Source organism: Trematomus bernacchii, unplaced genomic scaffold, assembly GCF_902827165.1.
Source record: "Trematomus bernacchii unplaced genomic scaffold, fTreBer1.1, whole genome shotgun sequence".
NCBI classification, from domain to species: domain Eukaryota; kingdom Metazoa; phylum Chordata; class Actinopteri; order Perciformes; family Nototheniidae; genus Trematomus; species Trematomus bernacchii.
Window position 1 is genome coordinate 11807083 of NW_022987547.1, and position 22488 is coordinate 11829570.

The following is a 22488-nucleotide window of genomic DNA, read 5'->3' on the forward strand; positions in this document are numbered from 1 at the left end:
CGAGTGCTGCTATGTCTCTTGATGCGCCAATCACCGCTTTAAGATGCAAATGTATTCAACTCCTGACTGACAGCTCCTCATGCCATACGCTTCGAGACCTTCCGCCGAACGTGTTTCTCTCTGTGTGCTTTTTTTCCCTGCCTGTCTGTCTCCCAAATCCTATCTCTATCTCTTTCTGGGGAGCAAAGCAGCCTGTGTTGGCCAAGCACTCTGAGTGAAAATAGAAGCAATCATTTATTCATCGATTGAAACATCAGAGGACTAAGAGGCAGTGAGGGAGTGGGAGCAACCAAGAGCGGGAAAGATAGACTGGCTGGAGGATAAGAGAGGGGAAAAAAGGGCTGGAGAGGCGTTGAAGGAAATTGAGTTAAGATCAAAGAAGGAGAGAAAATTGTTGAGTGAACAAAAAGTGGACAATTTTGCATTAGTAAGAAGAGATCACAACGTACAAAAGAAATGTCAAGTGAGGCAAACACACAAAGGGTTCTTTCAAGTCATAATACTTTTAGATGATGACATAAATGCCTCGCAGTTTAGAAGACTTGTTTAGCAACTGAAACATTGTTTTTCTTGCAGAAGGCCTGAGGGCCGAGACGTCATCTGAATATGAATCAATAGTGTGGGCTATGTTTTCACTTCTTTTTAGCAACCAATAAAACCTTAAAATGTTTGATATTTATTGTTTGTCGATGGGAAGGAACTTGATTTAGATTTGTGCCGCGCATGCGTACCTGCGTACCAGTTATGTGCACCCCTGGCTATAGGGTTAGGGTTACTCTTTTCCACCAATTCTACAAAAGAACATCAGCTCTCTGCAATCTTAATGGCGGATGACACAAAAGGCAGGAAATAGGAGCCTTAGCTTGGATGCTTAAGTGATCTCCATATGAACAACTTTTCACTAAGTGTGCAGTCACATGGCAGCTTGTAGCTTTTCTAAGGCAACAATCCGAGCAGCAGATTTCTCTGTTTTATTGACACGAATCATTAACTATCTCATCTTAGATACAACATTATGTCCAGCAAAGCGCAAAAAGAGTGAAAAGCTTTTGTCCTCTGCAAGGGTATACATTAAAACAGCATTATCCTTCACTAGCAGTGGGGGGAAACATGACATGAGACAGGGTTATCCTCTATAAATAAAAAAAAGCTCTCCCTACTATAGGCGCATGAAGTGAGTTGAATATAGGAGGACCAGGTTCCCAGGATGCAATACTCGATACATTCTGTTTTGTTTTTTTTACTTCTGAGATGTGAGCTAGATAGATTCATCCCACGCAGTCCAAATAAACAAATACAAAGACGCAAAACCAGTGGCAACAGTTACAGTGATACAAGAACATTCAAAAGGAAAATAATTGCAAAGAAATAGAAAATAAACAAAACAACAAGGATATATAAAGAAGCAGGAGAAAAGTAAAGATCTTAGCAAATCCTCAAAATCCCAAAGGTATTCCACCTTGTTCCCCCCTCCCCTCCCTCCCCCCCCCCCCTTTTTTTAGTATCATACAGCAAAAGACATTCAGAAGAGCAGACCGGAGTGATCGAAAACACTCATGCAAAGAAAGCCTTTTTCACACATAGTCACTAACACAGGAAATTCATCTCAAACAACAGCGCTGTCAACAGTCAGTGCCTTCAGGTCTTTTAGTAGATGTTGTTATTGTTGTTTGCTGTTTCTCTACAGACTTTTGATTTGCTACTGTACTTGATAAAAACGATATGACAGAGCTCACCCATTAGGCCATCAAGTCTTCTGACTAGACTGACCTCCCACCTTTCTGTCTGTCCATGGGACCCGGGGGTCCAACAGTTTATTAACCACAGTCTTCGTTTCTGGACCCCCTGTTGACCAAAATAAAGTTCAGCTGGGAGGATTTCTACAGAAGAACCGGAGCCACAGGAATGAGCTTGAGTTGATACTCCAAAATATAAAAAAAGGCGTGATGATATTTTTTTTTGGCATCTGTTCTTATTCTTTTAAATCTGATATATTAGTCTACTTTTACAATCATTTTCTATGAGGCAAATAATTAAAGAGTTTCATTCCAAAAGAAAATACTTCTAAGAAAATGATATAAAATAAAGTCTACTATGCTCAAAGTGATATTAAGACCTATATAAAACAGTCCTGTTTTATTAACAATCACCTAGGATTTTGTGATATGAACTGATAAAGCAATTCTTTTTTGTAACACATTTTGGAATGAAACACTTTAATTTTACTTTTATTTTCAGTACATTCACTGTTGATGCAGTCTCTCAGTAAAAGTTATTTTATATTATAAATAGAATGGTCTCGCCATAGTCTTTTTCTTTCGCAGGTATATTTTTGTATATAGGGAGATCTCTACAAAGACAATATGTATTTATGTATGTAATCCATTTTTCCGCAGTTACAGTTCTTCTGAGTTGATAACGTGGAACAGTGTGACATTGTAGAGAACCTGGTGGCCATTGTTCCAGGCGTAGAGGGCTCGGTCACGCGGGTTGTAGTCCAGCATCGAGATATGCGAGTACTTATTCTGGAAGGCAATGTCGATGTACTCGTAAGTAGAAGAGTTGGTGGAGTAGGCGTAATACACCTTGGTGCCTCCAGAGTAGCCATTGGTGACGTAGAGCGTCCCACAGATCATAAAAGACTCGCCGGCACTCCTTTTGGGGTGGTTGGTGGTCCAGCTTTTGACAATCTGCAGCGTGCTGGGGTTCAGCTTGCTGAGGACGATGTTCCCCGCGTTCTGGTTGGTGGCGTAGACGGCCCACAGCCCCCCCTCGTCCGCCATCAGGTCGATGTCGGAGTGGCCGCCCCAGGCGTAGTGATACGCGTTGTTGAAGCCAGCGTAGTCGAGCTGCCGGGACTTGCTGATGGAGGAGGTGCGGAAGTCGAACTTGATGATAACGTGGCTCTGGAACTTGTTGAAGTAGATGGAGCCGTTGTAGACCACCTGACCTGTTCCTGACCACGGGTGGGGCAGCCGGTGGGACGTGAAGTTATCCGACGTCATAAAGTCCTGCATCGACTTGTACTCCCGCACAAAGCGATTGTTGTGGTAGCCATCCATATACCAGACCTAGACATCAGGAGCAGAGGAAGACAGACGAATGAACACCAAACACAGCAGCATCTCAGAGAAGAAGCTAAACTGCAGTTTGAGAAGTCTTTTTGGCTTTTTTCTAGCTGAGGGAACTGATGTACAACGTATTTAAATGGAAGCCATGATAAGAGCTTGTTATTCTAAGAAAAGGTGCTTCAGTGTGTCCTTTCTTATCTCCTTGAGAGGAAGGTATACTGGACCACCCTTTACCAAAGAAAAGGAGATAATGCTGGCCCAAAATTCCTTGCTGCAACAACATTTTATGTGACACCCCATTTGTAATCATCTGTCTTTGCTGTTAAATCGTACTCTATCTATACATTTTAAGGGTCTTCAAGGAGGAATGATTGTAGAGCATTGAGGTTGTCAATGTACTCATTTTATAAGAGTTAAAAATAGAGTTCCTTTATAAATAATAAATGAAAATGAATGTAAGATCAGTCAGGTTCTTCTAAGACCTTTTCCGCCTTTATATCTTTCCTTCACCTCATGACGTTTTCCAACGAGGTCAATGAACAGTGGTTTAGAGAACACATAGCACGTATTCGACCACAGCCCTTGAATCCTCATCTTTTGTCAGTTTGCCTACATTGAATCTTCTTAGCAGAACACACACAGAATAAATTAAATCACACCCTCAACAAGCATCCCACTAAGGTTAGTGCTGAGACTTCGTCGAGGAGCGGAGGAAGCTGGGATCCGGCAGCTTCTGAAAACAAACAGCATGACAGCCCCAGGGTGGCATGAGCCGAGCCCCGCAGGGATAATGCCCATCATTCCAGATAAAAGCCCCGTCTCAGCTGCTTCGACCCAGCTTCCTGTTGGCCCCTGCGGTGGTGGGCAGAGCTCTTAGCCGGCAGCTGCTAGAAACTCAAACACTTCCTTAGTCTCAGAGGGACTATACTTCAGGGAGACACCTGAAACCCTTCCTCTACCTGCTTCCACGAGCTGCTGTGATTGACTAAAAAAATGATTCGTATCAAGGAACCAGGCCTCCAAGGGCCCAGTGAAAAAAAGCCAAGGTATGGAAACCAAAAGATAAAAGGAAATGCAGCAGAACTGTCTGCTCCCGTCAATTATACTCGTACTTTTTTTGTTCTGCCTTTGATAACGCAGCACATCTTTGTTATGTTCAGTTCAAAATGTATTAGTTTCTACAAAATAAAGTATCCTTCAAAGTATGCTAAATATAATCTTAGTCAGCAGTATGCTTTGCACTTGCTGCGGAGGATCTTCTAAAATATACATATTTAACAGCCCGTGTTGTCATGACATTTAGCCAAAGGAAGCAAACTGCAAATGTACTCTACTGCTTCTGGTTTTGCTTTCTGTTTCCTCCCATTTGACATTAAGAGTTCTGTCTCTTATAAATGTGTCTCATACAGCTGCTGGACATGTAGATGACATATGTGACCCGCTCTATCGAAATCAGTCGGAAGTCGCAACGGCTCATTTAAAAATAAACGTGGATTTGCGTAAAAAACTAGTTTTTCGGGGTTCTGATTGATTATTAGCGGAGCAAATGATCAAAATACTACAGAGGGAAGATATTTTCGTTTGGATTACTGGTCTTGGGGAAGCTCGCGAGTGTGTGTGTGTGTGTGTTTGTGTAATTTTGCGTTTGTGTGTATTGTGTTTGTTTCCCGGGGAAAACACTCACGAGAAACACCGGCTGTTGTTATGCTTGCTGTGACGTTAAGTTACTCCGTTCTCCGCTTGTAATTATGCCGTTACAAGCTTAAAGTTGTATTTATCATCTGAATTTGCCGAAACAAGTTTAATATTCTGAAAGCCAAGACTTTGTTTATTTGAAATCAGATGAAAACAAAATGTCACGGACCCTGCCGTGTTATCTATGATTACTATACGCCTTACATTCATAATGTCAGCCGGAGGGAGGGGAAGCGGCGCTGTGGAACAGCAGAGTGGCGAGTGAGAGCTGTCATCTTCCCTTTACAAGCTTCAATCGTGTGATTTTGGAAATAAAAATGTCATATTCTGAAAGCCAAGACTTTGTTTATTTAAAATCAAACAAAACACTCGAACCCCGAAAAACTATTTTTTTACGCAAATCCACGTTTATTTTTAAACTGATTTCGATAGAGCGGGTCACATATAGGCTACTGTACACTTTCCTTATTTCCAACTCCCTCCCTTCCCTTTCTTCTGCTTGGCATCTTCCCGTTAGGCCCCTCTAGATTTATCCCTGCCATTTCATTTGAATGAGTTTCGGTAATGGAAGCACACCCTGTTATTGAGCTAACAGTTGCACCACTCCGCAATCAGAGGGAAATCAGACCCAATCAGCTGATAAAAGGACAGTGACCAATTAACAAAGACCGTTATTAAATTCCACAGCGATAATTGACCTTCACCTACGATCAAGGCCGACTCCTACTTAGAGTCAGAAAGCTGTTGCAGATCTGCAGGAGCTCGTCTCTTGGACAAACAGACCGTCATCAGGATCAAATGTTTACAGCCAGTGTGATTGTGTTCACTTTCTCGATGTGTGCTCGTTAAATGATGTCCTGCTGCAGCTCATGAGAGAGTCATCTGCTGATAATTATTCACAATATCCCAAGCTCAAAGGTATATACTCAAATTGCTTGTGATGTTTGACCAACTGTTTAAAAAAACAATGATATTCAGTTTACTATCATTGTTTCTCAACCATTGTTCGAGACCTACTGACCTCAATTCTTTTTAACAATTCTATCAGTCATTTATTACATATTTATATACTTTTTGCTAGGATTAGGGTGAGGGTTGGCTTGGGGATCTCATCATTTATCCAATAACTATGTGGTAGCAAGTCATTTGTGATTTGACTTAAATCAAAATGTATGATTTCTTTAAATTAGTTGGGTACTTGACAACTTCTCTGTTTACCCCCTGAAAAATGAAAAACAATATACAAATAAACATGGCAATGAAACTTCCCCAGTTGAATACACGCATTAAGACAATTCATTTTGAATCAAACGGTTTCTGAAGTGTTTCTGAAATAAAAACAAGGCATTGTATAATGTTATACGAGATAAACATTTGAATAAACATCTGAATAAATAATAAACTAGTGGAGGAATTCAAAAGAAAACTACACATATAGGATTGACAAAGCCAGTTATTTGAAATCCTAAATGTGTACTTGGTATGTTTTCTTACTAGAGTTCTAAAGAAGATGTTCTGGAATAAAAATACCCAAAAATGTCAAAATCTTCCAGTGAATGAAAAGCGATGTTATTGCCAGATATGTCTTAGTAATCAGGACACAAGTAGCTTTGCAAAGGTTTTGCGTGATCAAAACAAAATAAAAAGTTACATTCATGATTTAAATCAGAAACCGTTTCATCAAAAATCGGTAAAGGGTGAAAATTCCATGTGAGCTTATGGTCTGATGCCCTGCTGCACATTAAACATTATATACTGTAAGGACATAACATTGTCTATACCCATTTATTGTGTGCTGTGAAACATACCCGCGTATCTCCTTCAGGGGCCAGAGGGTCGGTCATCCAGGAGCCGAACCTAGATCCAGACGTCTTGATGGTGATAGGATCACTGATGCCCGTCAGCTTGCCACATGCTGCAAGGGAAAGAAGTGAGACGGGAACATCCAGAGCAACGTCCAAGTGGGTATTTTATATGTACCACCAGGGATTGACTTTTGTTTACTTTAAATCCAAATGAGTTTCCATGAATATTTTAAGAGTCCATGTCCAGCTTGCTACTTTTCTCTTTAAAAAGTGTGATGTTCTGTTCACAGGATGCTTATTATTCAGTTCACACATGCTAATGGCTGTTTTACTCTCTGTGTGGATGTGTGAGAAAGTGAGAGGAAGAGGGAACATTAGAGGGAAGCTGTATTCTGCTTAAGTGTGCTGCTGCTTTAAAGCTGATGTAGTTTTAAAGTAGTGTTGATTGCGGCGATAATGTGAATTTGACCAAACTACGGCGGCGGCGGCGGCAGAGTGTGTGTCTACAGAAGGTCCAGTTGTGATAGACACGGTTCGCCACTGCACTACAGTATATCCATTTGTTGTGGCATAGGCAGTTTGTCATGGAGAAAAGTCAATTAGATGATTTTGACTGATCCATTTTATTCCATGAACCTAATGAGTCGTTCTGAAATGCTCATTTAAAGAGTGGGACTGTGACGGTGGCTCACTTACAATTTCCATTAAAATCTTTCTCTGTGAAGCATCCATTTACCCCTCACTACAACATTCATCATCCCTCTGTGTTTGTATTATCTCTCTTGCTCTCTGTTGTTCTGAAATATCTTTTTAATTTGTCGACGTTCTTTTTTACTCTTATTTATTTATCTGTCTCCTTACCATTGTCTCATCTGGTCAAATCTACTTCTCTTACATAATGAAAACTGAGTATAATGAGTGTGTGTGTGTCTCCATGTGCAACATATGTCGTGCCTGTGAGTGTGTGTGGGCATCACACCTCAGCATCGGGCTGAGAGACAAACACACGGTCACATCAGCAGCATCTACTATTCTAGTGGGGGCTGAGGGTCTTACGTAACCCTCAGTGGGATTACAGAGCGCAGAAATACATTGGCCATGGATTAATTTATTTATTTTCTCTAATCGTACCCTCTATCTTTAGATCAAACTATTGCAGGCTGCTGGGGAGCCTGTTGATGGATCTCAAGTCTCGAGATGCCCACAGGGTCTAATCCCCTTTTGGCCTGAATTTGCCTGCTCCGAAGCAGCGGGCAGAGCAAATGGAAAACTCAATGTCAAAGGAAGCTGACATTACATATACCCTGAAATATATGGATTTATATATAGAATGAACACTTCATTCCTGAGGTGGATGAATATTTGTTTTATGTTCATGTAGGTCTTGTTTTTTTTGTTTTGGTTGTCTTTTTTGATCAGTTATGGTAACATTGTACTCACCAAAGTAACTGATGAGATCTGGAACACTGCAACTCTAAATATATGATATGACTTAAAAACCTGATTATCTTAACCACTTTATTTGGAGGTAAAACCAACTAGGTACACCCGAAATATCAAAAGCAAACATTTTAATTAGATATCTTTGTTGGATGAAATCCAAATTCTGGTTATTTTTTGATTGTTAAAAAATGTCATAAAATACTGACAAACAGCCTAATGTCTTTAAATGTTCCAGTTCATTAGACCAACCGTACAAAACGCAATGACATTTACTTTACTCCATCATCTTTACTCCATGACAACCAGTAGGTCAATGTATAGAAGTCAATCGATGACTGTTTGTGTAATAATTGTACCGTTCTTCTTCCTTTTCTTTTAAGTATATGTTTGCCTCTCCATAGTTAAGTTGCTCAAAAGCATCATTTTCTTACTGACTGATGGAGTTCACACATTATTTTGGCAAGGTTAAAACACTTTTGTTATTACACCTGAGAGATGTCTGTATTTCAATGTGCTCTACTCACTGGTTTGAAGTGGGTGGAGTGGGTAAATGATATAAGCATATTTAGTCATTCATATTTAATGTTATAAAGAAATAGTTCTTGGGGTACTAAAACCTGTGTGAACGTCTTGTCTGACCACTGACTTATTTGTAGAGATGTCTTCATGTTCTAAGATATCAGTAATTAAAAAGGACATTAGAAATGGTTGCCTTATAAAGACTGTCGTAAAGAGGGAAATATTGATTGTGTTTCATGAGAATCTGGCTTCAATATTATTCCTTGTCATTGTATTCTATGCAGAGAAAAGGGAAGGTAAGAAAGATGGCTGCAGAGGTGTTTATGTGCTGCCTTTCCTGCTCTATTCATCAATGTTTTGGTGTGAGGGGACTGGATTTGCCTGAGGCTCTGTGCAGGGGCAGGACACGGGGTGATTTATTTATTTGATTATTGCCCAGCAAGCTGGCACATCCCCTTGATCGATGGCCATTGTGTCCCAGCAGCCTGTTAGGCTCTCCGGCACAAAAAGATCTTGAAGGACAGCTCTGCAGGGACCTCAGTTACTCTCTTTCACTTTCCCCGCTCGCCTTCACTTTATCACTCTTCCTCCTTCCCTTATAACACCTTCCACCAACTCCTCCTGCCGCTGTATCTATTATTCAACAATGAAATTTCCCAGGCCCTCTTTTATTTTCATTTTTTTACCCCCCTCTGTTGTTGATCTTCTGATGCAAATTTGGCTAGTGACCTTCTCAAGATTAATCTCAATAAGGGGAGTGTAGTGGAGTGTATTTGTGTGCACTATGCATGAGTGCCTCTGTAATCGTGTGAGGATAAAAGGAATAACCACCCTCTGTTCTGCCTGAGTCAGTCCCTTGCTGGGTGACCTCACCTTTATCTCATCTGATCTCACACACACACACACACACACACACACACACACACACACACACACATACACACACACACACACACACACACACACACACACACACACACACACACACACACACACACACACACACACACACACACACACACACACTCCCACAGTTCCCCGCTCTCCTATCTTTTGGCAGCCTGACCACTGATGTGAGCAGCGACATGTGCATTTAACTGAGAGTGAAAACACAAACAAATCTGAGGGTTACTGACAGCAGATATGATGTTATAAAACAATTGTGTGTGCATACATTTAGATAACAATGACAGATGTAGTAGGTGCTAGTTGAGATTAGGGTATCTATTCTACACGCTTGAATCCAATTTCCGTGTCTCGACTAGCTTCACTAAATGAACAGTAGGCTTTGCAAGAGTTTGCCCCAAATGTCTTTCGCTCATCTTGTACTGTGAATAATTTCAAACAGGGACACAATATACCCGTGATGAGCATCGTGTAAGTGTCTCTGCTCTTGTAATATATCTTAGTCACTGTAGTGTGAGTGTGCATCTATTAGCACTGTGGGCTGTGACAGAGGTGTGAAGTCGAAAGAGACTGAGACAGGGACTAAGCAAAGATAACTTGCTGTCAGCAGCTCTCCTTTCTGTGGGCTTCCATTGCTGTGTGTGTGTGTGTGTGTGTGTGTGTGTGTGTGTGTGTGTGTGTGTGTGTGTGTGTGTGTGTGTGTGTGTGTGTGTGTGTGTGTGTGTGTGTGTGTGTGTGTGTGTGTGTGTGTGTGTGTGTGTGTGTGTGTGTGTGTACCTGTGAAACCGTGTTAAACACCTCATACCTGCATTTAAACACCCCATCTATTTTCTCACAGGGAGTGTGACGCTACCAGAGATTGATGCAGACTTCCACATTACAACACAATTTGATGAAGAGTTAAAAGGTGGGCCTTGTAGGACCGTCACTAAAGATTATTGTCGTCATTGATTTAGGATTTGATTTATCAACCATCATAAAATTGTGAAACAAGTCTATCGCAAATTCCCAGAGTGTATTCTGGTGTCTTAGTCACACTTTCTATAAGGTGGATGTCTGTAATGCATTATAAGCACATTCATTAGACATTATATTGCATTTATAAGGCTTATAAAACACATCATACATGTGTATAATCCTTCATGACAATTTATAACAAGGTTTATGAAGTAATGTATATATAAAAGGTTTGGCATGGTGCTTACCCTAACCCTAATACAGATTTGACATGCCTTTGATGAAAATTGTAAATATTTTAAATGTCGACACTTTACTTGGAGCCATCAAGTCTCTCTAAATGTGTAATAGTGTCATACAATTGCTAATAACCTTTAAAAGTGCTTTTAATTGTATTAAAAGCTCATAAAAGGGTGGATGTTAGATATTATTATTTACCGTTATGATACATAGAGCAGTTCTGTTTTAGTCTTTATAGTCTTATGTAATGGTAGATCAAATGTTGTGTATGAATGTTGAGCTTATAATACATTATGTCCAGTCATATTCAATACACCTTGTTATAAGTTGACTATAAACATTTATAATTAGATTTATAAAACCAAATACATTTCTTATAATGTATTATGAATGTGCTTATATTGCATTACACACATGCTCTTCAGAGGTGTAACCCAAAATCTTCATTAACTATTACATCTTCATTTTAAAGGGCTGGAACCCATACATTTTTTGATGGTATGGTTAATGGTTAAGAGAAACTACCAAAGATGTTAACGTTATCTGGACGGAACTCCAGTTCTATGAGCACATGCATACTGTAGCTCTTAAATGGACTTTATTATTGGTTAAGTTGTAAAATGTTAGAGTATACCAATAACAGTTAATAGTTAGAAGGTGAGCTCATACAAATAAACCATAGATTGAGAATGGCGGTTGTGTTATAAGTCTGCGTAAAGTGCATTTGAGTGCTAGAGTATCTCAGCCACACTTAATGTTCCTGTGAAGTTCTGAATCGTGTGAATATGCCTGAGGATTTCTTTCTGTCCACTCACAATATGCTGTACTACATGTCAGTGGGTGTGTTGTGCATGCACATGTTTGAAGCAAAGTGTGTGCCAACAACTTTCTGTGCCTACCTAATTTTTGCATGCATGCTCGGAGTCTCTCCTCAAGATTTGACACTCTGTTGTGGAGCTCCTCGTAGTCATAGGCCCCCATCTCCTCCTGAAGTTCGCTTAGAACTGTCGTCAGATTCTGGACCTCCTCCTTAAACTGCAATACCAATTTGGCATCGGCTTTGTACTCCTCCAACACTGGTATCAACGGTCTAAGCTCCTCCATTTTCGCTTTTATGGCCTGAAAGGATTAGAATAAGCTCGGTTGAGTGTCATGCGTGACAAAAGTCCATAAAAGAAAAAGAAAAGAAAAAAAAAACACCTGTCTGAACCTGGCTACTCTGACTCTATCCTGCCTCTTCACTGACCTGACCCCCGGTGTGTGTCTGTGTTCAGTGTTTGTGTGTGAACAGCTGTGTTTTGTCCGTGCAGGTGTGTGTCTGAGCAAACAAACCCGTAAAATATTCTCCGCCCGCTGGTACGAGCAGAGCAGGTGGCTCCGTCCCCTGGCAGTGACCAGCCGTTTAAAAAGCAAGCCCTCGGTACACCGACAACAATTGGGAAAGCTCTTTATTGGTCATCATTGTTTAAAATGCAACATCGTATTAAGGGTTACATGCTTTTACATGTCACACACAACAAAGTGTCTCGAATTTTACGTCTGTAGTTTTACGTATAGATTTGTTGAATAACCAAATATGCATAGACAAAAGCCAAAATTAAAAATAAAATAAATATAACAGCAATTATTAATAATTATAAAAAGAATAGTTATAACAAAATAATAAAAAAAAGTTTTTTTACGTTTGAAAAAAGCTTTAAAATGGAAAACTTTGACAGCAGTAACATGCAGGAAGAGATCAGTGGTGGGGTGGTCTGGGAGAAGGGTGGGGTTTCTTAGTCTTAATGGTGCTAAAGGTAAATTAACTGTTTGACGCCCAAATGCTCTCAGTACTGTGGCCCAGTTCAGGGGAATCTGGAATTGACCTGCCTCTTCTTCCCTGTGGCTCTCTTTACATGTCTTAAAGTTAGCCCTGCAAGCAAGAAAATGACAGACTGTTGACAGGAGCTTGAGCTTGCTAACCTTGCTAACAAGACACACAAACGAACGCACACATACAGTATTATGCACGTAGACATGTTACAGAGAATTGCACACATGCACTGAATGTGGCAATGGTTGCATGAGGTTTTCGAGCATGCGCTGATGATAACACAAATGTTTTCTGTGCAGGTGAGATGATGCTAACACTGAGGCGTGCTAATGGTGAGAAAACAGGGAAACTGGAACAATGCATTCATGTGATTAGCAGAAAGGGGGCTGGGTATCAAACCGCAATGCATTTTTGGTACTTTGTGAACTGTGTCAGTAGCAAAGAGTAACAGAAACGTTGCAGTATCTAAAGGTGACATCTAATGTCTCGTGGAATTGGTAAACTTGTTTACTTATTCTATGCTTGTATTTGGAAAACATTCAATAACTTAAATTGTTCAATGAAAAGCTGTAACAATTAGTCGATTATGCCATTACAAATGGAAGCCAGATAATCGTCAACAATTTTTTTTAAAACTTGGTTGACTGTTTAAGTAATTCAAACAAAAGTGCCCCATGTTACGCAATGAATGCTCCTCGATTGTGGAGGTGTGCTTTTTTTTTGGGCTTTGGTCAGAGAAACCAAATCATTTGCTGAAGTCACCCTGTGCATTTAAAAATAATTACTGTTATTTTTGAATATTTGTAAGGGTCAACGAGTCAAGAAATCATCTAAGACATTATCCTGCATATTGTTAAGTATTTGTGGTCCTAATTGGATTTATTTTTTGGATTGTAAGAGAGAAGGAGGCAAATCAGCAGGTTTCAGAACATTACAAATGATACCCCACCCTACCTGCAAAACAGCTTTATACTATTTTTGGTTGGACAGTAAACCCTTCAAGAAAAAAAGGGTTTAGTGTCTACTCTTGAATCAGATTAGATTACGGATGTGTCTCCCATGTGCAGATGTCTTGTTGGTACAACATTTCACCATTATCGATTAATTTAGTTTTATTAAATATCCTTATTTCCAAGTTGATTTAGAACATTGTTTTCAGAAGAGAGTTAGTGAGAAATAAGGATATTAATTATTTATGGTTCCAATTATTGAATCTCTTGTGTTGTGCATGCATTATGGATTTCTTGGTATGGTGGTATGTTGAGTCTATTTTGAAACATCTCCACAGTGGGAACACACAAACACAGAATGGGTAAGGGGCTACAGAGCAGCTATGAAATAATGATGGTTGGGTCAATGGCTGAAGATCTGTCTGCGTACCTTGAATTGCTTGGCGATGTTCTGCTTGTGGTTCTCCTCCACCTGCCTGAACTTGGTCTCCAGACCGCGGAGCTGAACCTCCATCTTCTCCACATACTGCAGGTCCCTCTGGGTTCGCTGGTCCAGGACCTGGATGGACTGGGTCATGTTCTGGACCTGGAGCCAGACGGACACATTGGACTGAGTTATGAGAAAAATCTCTATTTATCACAGTTAATAAAGCAATGAGCATGAGATGCAGATAAAATGAAACAGACTGTCAATATGTTGTTTTGGCTTGGCGTTCTTCCTCCAGTGACTCACAAACTCTGACATGAGGCCAACTAGGCAGGGGCCTCAGACACATGGTGGAAGTGTAGAATGCATACTGTTAAGACATTTGGTTTCTCCAAAACAGTTTTGGTCCAGAATACCAGATACTTGGCAAATCTTCTATTATTCAGGAAATATCTGTTGATGTCTGTTCTTTTGGGTGAATCACCTAGTATTTGGAGATTAACTCGATCTTTGGGTACAATGTTTTTTTACCTCTGCCTAAAGGTTCTGTATTTTTCTGGCTTGGGGTGTTTGGCTGTTTGTCTGTCAGCTGGATTTTGGAAGATCTACTACCAGGTGTTAATGAAACTTGGTGGAAAAGTGTTGCATGGATCAAAGGATAAACCCATTACATTTTGGAGAAGATCCAAATCACTGGGCGGGTACACATTTTAAATTGAATGACCATCGCGAGGCATTTGTACTACATTCATGTGGTGCTGGAATAATCACAGAAATGTGTTTGCATGTGTTTTAAACACTCGATAAAAAACAACATATTTTTCTTCTGATCGTTCATGTTGTTTCCATGTTACTAATAAAAGCATATTTCCACACTGGTGTAAAATGGAAACAACTTCCTAACTGGGGAAATGGGAGCATCAGAGGAGCACATGAATGCACATTGTTCTTGGCAAAGGTCTGTGTTCTCCAATCGCGTCCTAGTTTCAAAAAGGTTTTCATTTTGTGTAAATGGGTTAGCCTTATCTTCCAGTTTATTTGCATTGAGGCAGGTTGCATCATTAGATGTGTTGCTTTGGATGTGTGCCGTTACAATAGAAACTCACAGGGAGAGAGAGGCCTCCCATGATGCATGTCGGGTTTCTAGGGAGCTCATTAGAGCATGATTCCTATTCTTATCCGACGGGCAGACCACAAACACTGGTGAGCTCTTGTGTGTGTGCACATGTCTTGGCGTTTGAAGAATTGTTGGTAAAAGCAGTAAAGGTGGCCACTCTGGGTATTGTATGACTTTGATTTCTGTGGCCATGAGTTGCCGAGGAGCTAAGCGGTAATTACCTTTTCTAACAGCTGCCTCAGTTGTTTGGTGCGCGCATCCCGAGAACACATGGACTGCTGGGGCGCCACCACAGTGCAGACACACCTTCCCTCACTATCTTGGGCTGAACTGTACACCTGCCACGAATCCTCTGGGTTCGCTGGCAACACCTGCAGACAAGGGAGTGATTAAAGAGAAAGGAACATAATCAAAAAAAGCTCTCACTAAAACAGAAAAAGACCAAAAGGGTACAAAAATACATCCTTGCTTTTATAAAGGAAATTGCAAAGATCACTTTGCTGCTATTTGTCCATTAAGTAAAGTGTGTGCTGCTAAAGCTGCATTGCATTTATCTCCATCTGGATGCCCCACACTACCAGGCTCCACCCGTTTTGCACCACATAGAGTACTCTGAAGCGACACAAAGGGAACATGCAGCCAATCGAAACAGCGGAGGACCATTATTCAGTAGGCTGTGTAAAAGCTCTGTGTGGAAAGAGGGATGTGAACGACGTCAGACAGAGTTTTTTTTTTCCAGTGTGAGTAACCTGCTGATCAGTTAGACTGACTGAGTGACATTTAGAAAAAGATATTCATCACTGCATCAGCGCTTACAAAAATCACAGGACAGAGGTGCTGATTGAGTCAATTAGAGAGAAGGAGTGACTTTACAACATCTAAAAAGAGCAATAACGGCTGACAGTCAGCTGCAACGCTTTCTACCAAAGGATGCGCTGACAGGACAAAGAAATATCACTTTGAAGCTCCTGCATAGATATCACTCAATACTCTTTCACTGGCTGCTGACAAAAATGATTAGAAATAACTCTCAAGTCATGTAAAAATGCTTCAATCTTCTCAAAATGAAACATCTCATTCAGGAGTCAATATCAGTTCACCGTTTTTTACTATCTACTTGCCTTCAACATCCATTGTTCTAAATTCCAGTGCAAACGTTCACCTGACAGATCTCTCACATTATTATCCTGGCACAGAGACAGCTCAGGATATGCTGGGAGCCTCATAGAGAAACAAAGAAACGCTTCTTCTTGACTCTATAACAGACCCTGGCTTTGAATGCCTCTCTCATTCACACAGGCTGTGGGAGAAAGAATGAGGACTCCCTATTATTTAGACGGGGGAAAAAAGACTGCCTTGACATTTTGTCACGTCAATCGCCTTATTTTCCACCGTGGATCTCTTATTCTTATTAATACCAGAGAAGGAAAAAAAAGACAGATAACTTTCCACTTAGTGCAGGCTACTCATATCGACAAGGACATCAGCCCAGTGGCATTGGAGCCACATCAAATCCATATCTATGATGCCTCTCCAAGTATATTTTTTTACTTCTGCATGCTTCTTGCAACACATGACATATTTTTCTCCTCTTATTAATTAACCAAAGCTCACATGTGTTGCATATCTCTTATTGGAATCTAATTGCAACATTCATTCAGGAAATACCCAACCAGCTGCAGGACATACGCCAAACTTGCGCACTTACTCCTGTACTCCGGTCTGGATACCCTCCCTGTGCTGCCGTGAGCTTGGTGGTATTGAGCCCCACCAAAGAGGGGAGGGTCTGCGACATCCAGTTGGTGATCATCGCCATGGTGCTGAGCACGACGCCGATCTTCAACAAAGGCAACGACATCTTTGCGCGTTAATTTGACTTTTTTTTCAAGCCGTCTTCATTCTACAGACTCCGGTGAGAAACAAATCATGGTGCCCAGTGCGGCTTGCTGTTTCACCCGGGACTCCGGCTCGGCTGGTCTTTTTTTGGACATCTCCAACAAAGCACGCCAGTGGGACGCGAGAGAAACGACCTGCGTGGAGGTGTTGGGACAGGGACTAAAACTTCAGCACTTGCTCCAGAGAAAGAAAGGAAAAAATCAGCTGCAGGAAACGTCCTATGAATAGCTCCTCTGCCTGCGTTGTGTCCCGCACACTGCTGCCTCTCCGGTTCTCCGTTACTATGTCGTTCACGCCCGACGGTCCGCCTCCTGCCGTGGTGCGCTCTGTGATTAAGTGCCACTGACTTCTCACAAAGGCGGCTCCAAATGGATGAGAGGGAGGAAAAGGGGAGGTACTACGGATCTATCTATATCGCCAGACGCAATGATGTCAGCCAGGTTTGGGTCTGTTCGTGGTAAATTCTGGGACTGCGCGTGATTCGCCCACAGCCGCCTGACACCGACTGTCCCCTGGGGGAGTGACAATGAGCAGTGCGGCTGGGGTCGTCCCACACTGAAGCCCAGGGTTATTATTTATAGCGGACAGTGACATGTATTTCTGCACTGCCCCGAGAAGGACATGGGACTCTCTGTCATAGCTCCAGATCAATGCATGCAGCTCAAATTCGTTGACACTAAACTGCGGTGTGTGACAGTGCACAGTGCACACGTCAAAATGCACACACAGTTGTGCAGAATCTCGCATTTCAATGACAGCTCGGGTTATGTTTTATTAATGGGATACCCGATGCCTTCTGCTCAAACTGAGAGAGAGCTTTCTATTTGTGAGACTCTGGCGCCATCGTGTAGCTGATTTTGGTGTTGCTGCAATCTCAGTAAACTGATTTTAAAATGCAAGGAACAGCACAAAATATGCACAAATATGATAAATTACTCCAGAAAGTAACTAAAACAAGACAACTTGACGATTTCCATTTGCGTAACATTCTATGGCTATCATGTTTATGCACAACATTCATTTTTAAAAGACTAAAACTTGGGTTTGTGCATTGGCAAGTGCAGTCAAATGATGCATACTTGGGTATATCTGAGACATTACAAATAATTCATTTCCACAGACGGGGTCATCAGCAGGCCTAGGGGCTAATGCTCCAGACCACGGGCTAAATTGCCGCCCTGCATGATGCATGAAGTCCCCAGATCCAGGAGTGGCTCTGTGTCCACAGCTATTTCTGTCCGCTCCATAATGCATTTTTCTGGTAAACTGAAAGATGGAGGAGTGTTTGCACTCACTGCACCGCCATAACTCTCCCCTGTCTCTTTCCCTCTCTTATCTCCCCCACTTCTTTATGACCTTTGAGGTGAGGGCTCACATAGTGATGGCTCCACAGATTAGTGCAAAGTATCGGCAGGGGTCAGCTCACCGCGGCGCTGCTGTCTAGAGTCCAGTCTAGTCTTCCTGTTTAATACAGGCCATTCATTGCAGAGCAGTGGCCTTTAATGCCCTTACGTGTAAAGGGTACAGCTAGTTTTCTGCTGTACATTTGGTTTTAACAGAGGTGGAACAAATGATCCCCACCTCTGATATAAAGTCAGTGTCTAACACAGCTGCATCAGCAGGAACACCTCAAGTGCACTAATAAAAGACACTTGACTCAATAAAAAAAATCAATTAACCAATCAATCATCAGATGGAGTAATCAAGAGTGATTCATGGAGAGGGTTGTCAAATAAAACCACTCATTAGAATTGCACTACAACACTTATAATTCTGTAAACTGGATCATAGATGCAATACAGTTTGAGATAACAGCCCTGCATAAATTAGACTGTGAAAAACAGGTGTTGATTATAATAATGTAAATACAATTTGGAGAATGTAACTTGTGGAGTGTTGCTGTAACCTGATGTTCTATCTTCAAAAAATCTAACTTCAAAATAAAAGCAAGAATCAAACAGACACTGGATTACAACCTACCAGCTATTTTAATGTCTATCAAACTGATTTTTCAAGAATGTTTTGGATTCTGGCCTTGGATTTTTGATCCAACTGTTAATATATTTTTCTTGGATGTGCAACCTATTTATTTACCGTATAGCACACAAATGTAAGGTAGGTGAAAGGTGTAAAACAGGCAGGCACATCTTTATTATATTTTACATAAATATATTTTTAAAAAGCTTCAAAAAATGGTGTTTCTGACAGGGCTATTGTTCTCTATTGCATTATATTTAACAGGTTTTTGGAATGTATGTATTTAGTACAATAACAAAACTGAAACAGTGCAGTGTATCCAGTGAAAAACATTTTCACAAAGCAGCAAGAAATCATGTTTCTAGCCCACAAGTGAACTACAAAACGCAGCCTATCTCTACCTACTCCTCTTCTGCTCGCCTTCTCTCTCCCCACTTGCTTCGTCGTTCTACCAACCTTACTGAATAATAAATAGCTTCAGCCCCAGCTGCCATGCGTTTTGCAATTCAGCTCAACTCCATCTCAGCTTCTAACATAAAACAGGATTGATTCTTCTGTTTTTTAACATTAAAATTCTAAACTGTTTCCAAAAAAATGTCCTTTACCTGGGCCCTCATACTTTCAACTTGAGATACGGACGTGTTGGCAAAGCAGATGAAGTTGTTTCCAGGGAATTAGAAGCTATTTTGTTTATCTTAACTTAATCATGTATGCATTGAAAACCTGACCACGTGCGGGTGTTTTATAGTTATGCTTTGCATGATGATTGCTTGAGCTATGGCATGTGGGTTACATGGTGTCAAAGGGCCGGCTATCGCAGCACCATCTGTGTTATCAGGTGTCAGTGAGCTGCTTTAGGATGTGGGCCTGGAGCCATGGGGGAGCCACTAGGTGAGGAGCAGATGCCCATCTGTTTACTATTCTTCTCTGTGTGAACTGCCGGCAGCCGCCACATCCTTCAGCGGAGGGGATAGAGGTGAATAAATGCGGGCGGAATTAAAGAGGAGAGTGTGCCACTAATCAGGCCCCTCCTTGCTCCCTCAGCCAGATGTTAAGAACACACTCTCAGCTCCCCCCACGCGGTCTGAAACTGTGTGAGACTTTTGAAGCAAGGTGGTTAGCACGGTCATTAAGAGACATCGTTGTTCACCAACAAAGGTCGAGGCCATGCTGCCCGGAAAGCTTTGTTCCTCTCCTTGTGAGTAATATGGCATTAAAAGGCTCTCTATCTCTCTGGCTACACCTCTCACTTTTTATATCTGTCTTCCAGCTGAGAGTGGAGAGGCCTGGCCCTCCTACAGTGAGATGTACTGTAGGTTTCTATAGCAGGGGGCTGTATAAATAGAGCCTGTCAGAGTCTCTTGTGTTTCTGTTCTCTTGGAGGGAGCAGACAGGCGAGGCTGTGGACTTGTATCGACTTACCTTCAAACAGAAGACACAGGCCATAAGAGAAACCATGTCTTTGTAACGTAGGATCCTGACCCGCGCCGTGCCGTACCCGAACCCCGACTGTCATGAAACCCGAAATGAAACACGCTCTCTTTTCCTACCTCTGACTGATGGCTTCCATCAATCAGTGCAAATAGCCCCATTGTTCCATTGTGTCAGCATTTGTGTGCACTCTGCTGCTGCACTCTATATGTCCAGTTCAGATTACAGGCTTACACATTACAGGCTTCAAAACGCAGCAGTAATAACAACTGTGTAATTCCACATGAATGTTGTTGAATAAAAAATGTTCCCCTCTCAGCACACTGACATTTATCATACACTACTGGGATCAATTGCTGGCATTTTTGTGTCAAGGCAAAACAAATGACATCAATATTTGTGTCACACATTGGTTATCAGGGTCAGCAGGATTTGCAGGCAGTTACCCACTTCCAACACATTTTATGGAGTTTGTCACTTGGAGAAGAGTACATTACAGATACTCTGGGAACAGAGATTCATTTATTGATAGTACCTCTCTGGCACATTTTTATTTTTTGTAGGCTCCAATTACCAACCACAATTGGATTCACACAAGAGTGAAGCCCATGAAATATGACTCTCTGTTGAAGGAAGGGGCAATTAAATCATCACATCTGTGAGAATTGATCAATGCAACAGTTTAATGCAACAATAACTATTATATGTATTGCTGTCAATTGGCCTTTCAGATAGCAGGAATTAATTCCAGTAAAGCATCACATTTTTATCGACCAGTGAATTTGTTTACTGCTGCTGAGCTGGGTGGCTTTACATTGTTGGACTAAATGTTCTTTTCCCCCCTCACATAAGTCACAGTGTGGTCATTGAGTATGCTCAAAACACCTTCTTTGAGACATTGTGGAGCCCTGATATCAGAAAGACATCCCATTATTCAACAATGGCCTTTTTGTAGAAAGCTACAGGCATCATATTGTATCAGAACAGCCCTGCAGTTGAATAATCGACCATTTGCTAATAAGGAAATTGACAGATCCTTTCACAATTCCCCCTATATCTGTCACCCCGGTGGAGGGGATAGCCTACCTGCTGATCTACCGTCAAACACAATGTATCCACATCATGTAATCCCACCCGTTAATCTGTTTAAACGGGGGTAGAGGGCTAATTCACCGGGGCTCTTTATGCGAGGTAACAGGATAATCTCCCGGCGTATCTGAAAGCCAATTAACCGCAGATTAGTTTCTTTTCTTAATACAGGAAAATGGCGTTAAAGAAACCTACTTGGGTGAGTTCTGTGCCCATGAAGATGAGGAGAATCAGAGTCATGAGCTTGTTTGCAGGCTGCATCTCTTGCCTCCGGTGTGTGAGGACCAGCGGTCTCACATGCAGATCGAGTCCCGTCGCGTCCCCCCGCACAGCAGTCCTGTCCTCCCGGCGTTGCGAGTCGCTCGATTTTCTCTTTTTCTCCTAAGTATTTTATCCCTCAGCAACCCAGGAGCAGAAAGCGACAGCTGTGTTTCACGGAATCGTCTCTGTGCATATTCATTTTATATCGGGAGCCTGTGTTCGGTGCCTCTCCCCTCTCGCGCTCTTCTTCGTGGCCGTACTTATTTATCGCTGCGACGGACTGTGATGAGCATCGGGATGAAGACGCGCTAACACTGTGCTATACACTGCTGTGAACCTTCACTCTGATATTGCCAAAAGTTTACCTCCCCGCCTCAAGCTGCCGTATAATCTCTCGATGAAAAAATGAGAGTGACGGCGCTGTACATGGAGCTGAAAGCGGAAGTTGCATCGCCAAGGGAGGGAGATTTAAATTGGCATGCAGACAGGAGGGGACATGCATGATATACCCCACATCCTAATTGGCTCATGCACACTGTAGGCCTACTGCAGCACATAATGATGCAATTAATATATCTTTATTCCTTTCAGAATTATCTAGAATAGACTGCTCCCCTTACATTTTTAGCATCTTTAAAACAATGCAATTTATGTGGATAAATTCCGTTTTTTTTCGAGGGCTTTGAGAATTGTTTTTGAAAAAGGACAATGACAACATCAGCAGTAGTAGAAGTGTACATGTTATTTAACAAAAAAGTGATACAAAACTATAAAAACACTCATTTGCAGGGGAAAGTGAATCTTAACCTAACTTTGGTATATGAGTATAGATAATAATTTGTTATTTTTCATATCATCCTGATCTACGTTTATAATAAATACGGTACCACT

General features: G+C 41.4%; 1 protein-coding gene across 2 annotated transcripts; it reads right to left on the reverse strand.

The window, feature by feature from the left end:
* Positions 1-1493: 1493 nt before the first annotated feature.
* Positions 1494-22004, reverse strand: olfm1b (olfactomedin 1b). Of its 2 annotated transcripts, none has more exons than XM_034123531.1 (6): positions 21532-22004; positions 15165-15314; positions 13830-13985; positions 11536-11755; positions 6575-6681; positions 1494-3071 (listed from the first exon to the last, which is right to left on the reverse strand). In XM_034123531.1, exons 1-6 carry the CDS (start codon positions 21595-21597, stop codon positions 2397-2399), a joined length of 1374 nt encoding a protein of 457 aa, XP_033979422.1. In that variant the 5' UTR covers positions 21598-22004; the 3' UTR covers positions 1494-2396. The 2 variants fall into 2 exon arrangements, with proteins under 2 accessions (XP_033979422.1, XP_033979421.1); XM_034123530.1 differs by lacking the exon at positions 21532-22004 and adding an exon at positions 16652-17187.
* Positions 22005-22488: the final 484 nt, after the last annotated feature.